Source organism: Zingiber officinale, chromosome 7B, assembly GCF_018446385.1.
Source record: "Zingiber officinale cultivar Zhangliang chromosome 7B, Zo_v1.1, whole genome shotgun sequence".
Classification (NCBI taxonomy): domain Eukaryota; kingdom Viridiplantae; phylum Streptophyta; class Magnoliopsida; order Zingiberales; family Zingiberaceae; genus Zingiber; species Zingiber officinale.
The window spans coordinates 97,903,965-97,912,397 of record NC_055999.1 but is presented as its reverse complement, the minus strand read 5'-3'; the positions used below and the strand labels follow the sequence as shown (position 1 = coordinate 97,912,397).

Sequence of the window (8,433 nt, the reverse complement as noted above, 5' to 3'; positions counted from 1 at the left end):
GCTTGACTTCTGACTGTCACGTAAGCTTGACTTTTGACCGCCTCGTAGGCTTGACCTTTGACCTTCTCGCAGATTTGACCCCGGACCACGTCCGCTGACCGACCCCACACTCACGCACCGTATCACCAAGCAACCGTTCTATTTTTCATTCCAAGCATGACAAATGGAATAGAACAATGGGGATGAACAATTTATTGCAAGAAACAAGGGACAACAGAAATAACACTATTATTCATATTCTAGCTAGTAGAGCAACATACAAGCTGGAGAGTTTATCTTTGATGGGAAAGTACAATCAGCAAATTATAAGGCTATCAATTTCATCTTTGCCCCTTTGTCTTCACCTTCCAAACTTCAGTGCGAGTTGCACGTAGCTCCAGTCGTAAATCCTGTCCACCATCTGGAAGAGAGCAATTCTGATGGACATTTTCATGATCATTGTGCCCCAATATGCCCAAAATCCGATTATAAACCCCATAGCAATGAAGGCATAATCCAAAACTTTTTCAAGCTTGCCGCCATTACCAGCATCATCATTATCTCTTGCATGAAGTCGACCTTGCTGGGCTCTATTACTAGGACACTTGGGTAGTGGCCAACCACAAAGGTCTTTGTTGCCGGCGTATATTGAAGGGTCATTGAAGGTTAAAAATTGATTCCCTGTTGGGATTTGTCCCGACAAGTTGTTGAAAGAGAGATTCAAGTGGCTGAGAAAGTTTAGAGCAGATAAGTTGGAGGGAATTGTGCCGGTGAGATTGTTCATTGACAAGTCAAGAGAAAATAACTCTGTCAAGACGGCAATGTTTTCAGGAATTATACCAGTCAAGTGGTTGTTGGACAAGCTCAGGAAGTGTAGACCACGGAGCATCATCATCTCATTTGGGATTTCACCAGAAAGATTATTGTGAGATAGATCTATGCTAGTCACGAGGGAGAGAATTCTAATGTATTCATTGGTTGATCCTTTGGCCGTTATTAGGATCTTATCCTTTGGTATATAAGAGCCCATATTTGTCGTTGCACATTGAAGATTATTATCATGGCATGGGTTAGAAATGGTATAATCTTGAAAGATAGCCCTGAAATGTCCTACAGATAAAGGTATTTTACCAAATAATTTATTGAAAGAAAGATCCAAGACCTTAAGTGAAGCTAGGTATCCTATATTTACTGGGATGACACCGGCGAAAGAGTTTGAACTCAAACGCAAAATTTGTAGAGAAGTGAGATATGCAACCCATGTTGGTATTTTGCCCGATAATTTATTTTCACCGAGATCAAGAGTGATTAACAATTTATATTTTTTTAGGAAAGAAGGAAATTGTCCTGAGATACTATTATTGTTCAAATGTAGATACTCTAATGCATGAGGAAATGAGTTTTGATAATGTGGGAATGTATCAGATAAGTGATTGTTAGACAAATCAATGAAAAATATGGAAGTTAAATTACACAAGAAGGGTGGAAAACTACCATTTATATGGTTATTAGACAACACTAAAATTTGAGCAGAGTCTGTAATCGCTAAGTTCGTTGGAATTGGCCCTTCAAATGAGTTGTTTGAAAGATCAGTAAATGGAGAAAGAGTAGAAGGTATTAGACCAGTCAAATTATTTGAACTTAAGTCAAGATATTCAAGACTAGTGTTTGGAATGAAGTTTGAGAACCAGAGTGGAATTGTTCCTGAGAGTCCTACTCCAGAAAGATATAGTGAATTCAAAAACATTTGGGATTGGATCCATGAAGGAAAGGTACCTCCCAAATGACAGGAACTCATATCAATTTCATCAACATGAAAAGGGGGATGCCAATCATTTGGAAAAATGACATTCAAGGAGTTAAAAGATATATTCAAGTACTCCAATCTTGTAAGCCGAGAAAAATGAGCTTCAGTCATGTTACCTAGTAGAGAATTTGAGGAGAGGTCCAGTCCCTCTAATTGAGCTAACAGTCCAAGGTTGGAAGGAATAATTCCACTCAAATCATTGTCAGCAATGAATAAGTGTGATAGCATCGCTCCTTGCGGGCAATTGGATAAGCCATCAAGTACATCTGTTAACTCTCCATTAATATTGTTTGATGACAAACATAGCACTCTTAGGTTGCATAGCCGCCCAAATGTCTTTGGTATTTCTCCAGTTAAGTTGTTCTCTGATACATCCAAATAATGCAGGTTGGAAATTTTGCCAATTGTTATTGGTATTTGCCCGATGAGAAAGTTGCCATTTAAATCTAATATTAGCATATTTTGAAGACTCCCCAAAGTTTTTGGTATTTCTCCAGTAATCTTATTTCCAAACAAATTCAAATATTTCAAGGAAATAACATTACCAAGACTCTCTGGTATCAATCCTGTGATGCTGGTTTCGATCAAATTTAGCTCTTCCAAGTTTGTAAGGTTTCCTACGTTCAATGGCATCTCTCCTGTTATATCATTTCCAGACAAATCAAGATACTCCAAATGGATAAGTTTCCCTATTGTTCTCGGAATACCTCCAGTTACTTGAGTGTGGAACATACTCAAGTGTCTCAAGCTTGTGTAATTCCCTAACATCTCTGGGATTCTCCCATAGATTTTATTACTGTCTAAAGCTAAGAACTCCAGTCGGTGCGGAAGGATCGACAAAATTGTTGAAATTTCTCCAGATAATAAGAAATTCCGTCGCAAATCTAAATATTGCAACATTCTGCTAACATTCTTCAGAATTGTAGAAAGTTCTCCTGCTATTTGAGTATCGACCAAAAATAGCTTCCTCAAATTATGCAGAGATCCCAAAGCAATTGAAAGTGCCTCGGCATCAGACACCCTCCAGCATCTAGATAGATCGAGGTGTTCAAGATTACTGGCATGAGACAACCACCTCAACATGGAAGCGCTGATGTTCCATTCATACTGTTGGAGGTCGAGCATGGTGAGGGATGTGAGGTTAAATGTGGGTAAAGAAGGTGGAACATTTGGGAGAACTGCATCCCCCAAAAGCAACACTTGTAGAGTAGGAATCAAATTAATTTGGTGGAGCAATCATGTGGGGCACATGCGCATATGCGAAGTTATTGAAGCTCAAATCCAAGTATTTCAAATGCTTCAGTTCGAGTAGAGAAGGATTTACCTTACTCGCACCGATACTCTCCCCCCTTGGATTATATTCATCGGAATAGTGAAGGTCAAGCCTAGTGACATAACCAGTACCATTGTCGCAAGCAACTCCTCTCCACTTGCAGCAATCATAGCCTGTCCATGAAGATAACCACTCGCCAGGATCATACATATCGCTCTTGATGGCAATCAAAGCTCTCCTTTCACTCTCTAGGCAGGTGTTCCCCTTGTTGGCATGTAGAGAATCATCACAGTTTGCTCTATTGCTCAACAGTATTACAGCGACAAAGATAACTACAGCATGCTTTGAGGAACTAGAAATCGCCATGAAATCCCAATTAAGAGTCATTCGTAAGTTGATTCTCTCTCTAGGAAAGAGGGGAAGAAGACGAGTTGGAGGGAATGCAATCCTTAGTTCGCATATATATAAGTTGTCTTAACCGTGTGAAAGTTTATCAATATGCTTGGTTTCGATTGGAAAATTAGATGACTTTTATTCGTAATAGTCCAAGTCAAGTCAGAAAATGTTGTCATTTTCATAATCAATGTCACCTACTGCGACGACTGATCGATCAACAAGTCAATTTATTTTATTAATAACAAATTTTCTTTTAAAATAGGAAAATGGGCATTCAATTTTTAAACATTTTGGGAAGTCCCAAATTACTCTTGTTATCATTTCGATTTGCCTGACTTCCTCGAACGCAAGCGAAACTGCTTCACAATTTATTCTTATTTCTTCTTGCTTGACCTAAAATTCATAAAGGATGGAGGGAACGATCACAAAATTGCAAAAGGTGAAATATGCTCATCTTGATGGAGTGATGGTCCTCCATCACTCCTCCACGCCATTAAAAGGAAGTAAATGAGGTACCGAATAGATCTTCATGTAGGAGGATAATTTTCACTGGTTTCACCGGGACCCTTGCTCTATGTTGTAAATCTGTCAAATGATTATTGGCTTGGCTATGCTCGAGGCAGGGAGAGGATGATCACAAAAAAAAATGTGGAACCGCCACATCAGCGGCCCCCCTAGAGCCGGTCCCACGGATATGGAGGGAAGTAAATGCAGGTACACAGGTGGAAAGTGCATAGCGGAGACGTTAACCCCAGGCAGTGACACCCCGAGGATCGACAGGGAGAGGACAATCACAAGCTTAGGCAGATAGTGGCTGTGAGGTCAAGCAAGTAGAGAAAAGGCTCAGTTGAAGAGCTATTATATCGTTGTAGCAGCTAACATTCTAACTTAGCCGTTACAAATTGTAGAAATTAACTTTCCAAGTTAGTTGCTATAAAGTGTAACAGTTATTTGTCAAAGTAGCTACTACAACGTGTAGCAGCAAAGTAAAGGCGTTGCAGCAACATAAATAATTTTAAATAATCTTTTAGCAGGTTGATATATAGCTACAAAAATATTTTTAGGGTTAATATCTACTAGGAAATATAGCTACTAAAAAAATGACATACCAAGCGGCTGCTATAAGTTATAGCATCAAACAAAAGTCCAAGTGGCTGCAGGCTTTTGTAGCAAGCGTCGGCCTTGCACGTCGTAACATAAATCCTCCCTTCCTTCTTCGACCACCATTCCAAGTTAACTGCTACAAGTTGTAGTAGTTACAAGGACAGTTTGCTATAAAGTAGTTGCTGCAACGTTTAGAAGCGAAACAAAGACGTTGCATCAGTAAAAAATAATTTCAAATAATTTTTTACCAAGTTGATATACATGAACTTAAATATTTGTATGGATAATATCTGTTAGAAAATGTAGCTATAAAAAAAATGACTTACCAAGTGGCCGCTTCACGTTTGTAGCATGCAGGCGTTTGTAGCCGACATCGTCCCTGTACGTTATAGCGTTAATCTTTCTAATATATGTATGTTATCACAGTGTGAAATAATAAATTAAAATGAAACAAATTACCATTGGGAATGGAGAGATGTGGTAAGCTCTCACAATAGCTGTGAGATTCAAGACGCCGGTGAAACTTTCCCGGCGGGAGCGCGAGGTCCGACGGATGACGGACGATGGAGACGGAGGGAGAGAGAGAGAGAGAGGGAGCGGTGAGGGACGACGGACGATGGAGACGGAGGGCACGCGAGAGAGAGGGAGCGGCAAGGGAGATTTTAATTTGGAAAATTTCCAACGTAGAAGTTTTGAATAGAAGGCGAAAGGGGAGAGGGAATAAATAACAATATTTTTTTTTTAGCAAAATCGAGCTAGCAACGCTACGTCTACATGTCGCTCACGATTGTGCATAAAGCATTGTTCAATATATCAAATATATATATATATATATAGAGTTTTGATATTGTGCGCGACGCGCACAGTGTGTGACTGTGCGCGTCGCACACCATATCAATTTTCTTTTTTTTTAATTATTATTTTTTTTAACCCTAGAGGTAAAATCTTTAAAAAGGAAATTAGCTTAAAAATTATAACTCAATTGGGAAATCTGAACCTTAGAAATAAAATCTTTTAAAAAAATAAATTATTTTTTTAATTCAAAATTAAAAAATAACAAAACACAGACATTTTGAATTTAAAAAAATAATATTTCTTTATATAAGTAGCTAATACGTTAAGATATCCTCTTAACATATTACAATACTTCGTAAATACTTAAATTTATTTTATTTTATTTTTTAACTAAATACTATAATCCAATTGGAAAATCTAAGCTCTAGAGGTAAAATCTTTAAAAAAAAATTAACTCAAAATTATATCCCAATTAGGATGTCTGAACCCTACTAATAAAATCTTAAAAAATATATTTTACTTATTTTTTTAATCAAAATAAAAAAAATCATGATATACTACGCGACACGCACAGTTATGTACTGTACGTGCCGCGCAGTATATCAAAATCGTGTATATATATATATACACACGATTGTTAAGATTTTTATGTGTGCGTATGTGATAAGAGTCAAGGTCTCCTCACCTTCGCCTACACACACGATTCTTAAGATTTTTATGTGTGCGTATGTGACAGGAGTCAAGGTCTCCTCACCTTCGCCTACACACACGATTCTTAAGATTTTTATGTGTGCGTATGTGACAGGAGTCAAGGTCTCCTCACCTTCGCCTACACACACGATTCTTAAGATTTTTTATGTGCGCGTCGCCTACACACACACGATTCTTAAAATTTTTATGTGTGCGTATGTGACAGGAGTCAAGGTCTCCTCACCTTCGCCTTTATCTTCGTCAAAGTCAAGCAAACTTGAAAAAGGTGACTTTGTTGGTCATGGGATGCATGCTTAATGGCCTCGCCACTGATGGAATTACCTTCAATGGTGTCACTTTCCTCATCTCTTTCTTTATTGGAACAAGTTATATAGGAGAATTGCTTTGTATCTTGTTGTGGTAGGGCCAGATAAGAAATAAGCGTTGACTTTGTTGCCATTCATGATTTGGTATGTCATCCATATGCATTAATGCTATGGTGGAGTCCTGTTAATGATTAGAGTTCTACCAAATCTTTTTTTTAAGATCCTAATATAACACATTATGTCGTATCAATATTTTAAAAATTTATTAAAATATCTTCAATAGTTAGAGTTCTAAATATTTTTTATATAATCTAATTAATAATATGTAATTATATGATTACATGCATATTATATCAATTTCAAAATAAAAAATAACTTTAAAATTTTACTATTGTTCTTAAAATACAAAATTCAAACCTTGCACCCAGAATAATTAGAACTTTTTTATTCAACTTTTTTATTTTACAAACCTGTTTAAAATCTTACATTAGAGATGTCCTAAGCTGAATTAGTCAAAAGATAAAATCATATCTTTATTAACTTAATAAAGACAGGCTAGGTCATCTATCTATATACACATATAATTATTTTAAATAAGGGGCACGAGTTCTTTCAGAAAAGTCTTGTTGTTCCTTATCTGTATAAAATATGACACCTAAATAATAAATAAATAATAAGATTATTTGAAAAATAATCTTATTGGTTTTTTTTTCAGAATTTTATGAAATTTTTCGAGATTTAAACGAAGTCCATATAATACGTTTAAGGGGATGAATTAATTAGGCTTAGGGAAAGCCTGTTTGAATTATCATTTTAGTGGGAGTTGATTGGATTAATCCACGTATGGTTGGATTTTATTAACATAAGGTATAAAATTTTTAAACTAGGTTTTCTTTTTTCCTTTTTTCTCCCGATTGCTTTCTTCCTCTCCCAAATCCCTCGCCCAAAGCTCTTTGCCTCCTCCCGATTCAGCATCGTCGACAGCCGAGCAGTGCTCTTTGTGCCCCTCGACGCTGAGCCCTCGCGACTTCACCGCACATCGATGCCACTGATGCCGACCATCCGCGCGAGATCCACCGGTAACGTAGCAACCATTGCCGGCATGGGAGGTGAAGCTACTAGTAGATGATGCCACCCCATCTTTAGACCATGCTATCTCCTTCCTGCGCCAATCGTCGTCTGTGCCGCATTGCTTTTCGTCGGGGCAGACTTGGGGGCCAGCGCTGCCAGCCAAAGCAGTGGCCATGGCAGCGACTATTAAAGCCGACCAGCCATTTTCTCTCGATTTGCTCGACGTCGGTCGCTTATTCCACTGTGGGTTTCCTCGTTGAGAAGTCGCGATGGACAACCATAGCTCCGACCACAAGCAGATGCTGGTGATCTTCCCCTATTGCCTCTCTTCACCTATGATCAGATATGTGATCGTTGCCCCTTCACTTGATGTTAGCTTGGAGATGCCACAGTCGCTGCTATCGTGAGGGGCAACACCGTCAGTTATGGTGAGGGTCCCTGAAACTCCCTATGGTGTTGTTGTTAGGATGTATACTAAAAGCCTAGCTTTTTGTATAAACATTTATTTTGAAATAAGAATAACATTGGTCAAATGTCTGCATTTAGTTTAATGCAGTTATCCATTTAATTTATATTATAGATAACATGGTGTGTGATGTCACACAGAAGATCATGTTATCTGTTCTTTATAAATTATAAAAAATATCTCACGACCAAGATGGATATGGACAAACCATTAGAACGGTCGTAGTGTAATTTGGTATTAGTTTATCTTGACTATAAGATTACACTAGTACACTATGAGTATATTGAGCAGGACCATTTGAGGTTGTTTCTTTTTATACTGACTGCATAAAAGAACAAAACATCTGTTATTATGGGTGCGCATACTCTTAATCCCAATATAATAATAAGTGCATATACTTAGTATTTATTTCTTTAATTTATCAATGGGTGAGATTTATTTCGTTAAATCAATAAGCCCGATAAGTTGGAAAATAATATTATTTATATGGTGTGTTGTTGATTATAGAAGGAAACTGTGTCCTAAT

General features: G+C 37.6%; 1 protein-coding gene across 1 annotated transcript; it reads right to left on the bottom strand.

Moving 5' to 3' along the window:
- Positions 1 to 340: 340 nt before the first annotated feature.
- Positions 341 to 3,446, bottom strand: LOC122004599 (LRR receptor-like serine/threonine-protein kinase FLS2). The gene is made up of 3 exons (XM_042559460.1): positions 3,116 to 3,446; positions 1,756 to 2,964; positions 341 to 1,089 (listed from the first exon to the last, which is right to left on the bottom strand). The coding sequence occupies exons 1-3, from the start codon at positions 3,444 to 3,446 to the stop codon at positions 341 to 343; spliced, it is 2,289 nt and encodes a 762-aa protein (XP_042415394.1).
- Between the last annotated feature and the right edge of the window lie 4,987 nt (positions 3,447 to 8,433).

What these genes read in the sequence shown, in the direction of transcription:
- LOC122004599 (XM_042559460.1), bottom strand. Translation starts at nt 3,446, where the DNA reads ATGACTCTTAATTGGGATTTCATGGCGATTTCTAGTTCCTCAAAGCAT. An exon ending in GGGGGAGAGTATCGGTGCGA is followed by an intron (nt 2,965 to 3,115) that starts GTAAGGTAAATC and finishes TGGGGGATGCAG; the next exon opens with TTCTCCCAAATGTTCCACCT. An exon ending in GAGTTCCTGTCATTTGGGAG is followed by an intron (nt 1,090 to 1,755) that starts GTACCTTTCCTT and finishes CTTTATCTGTAG; the next exon opens with GACATTTCAGGGCTATCTTT.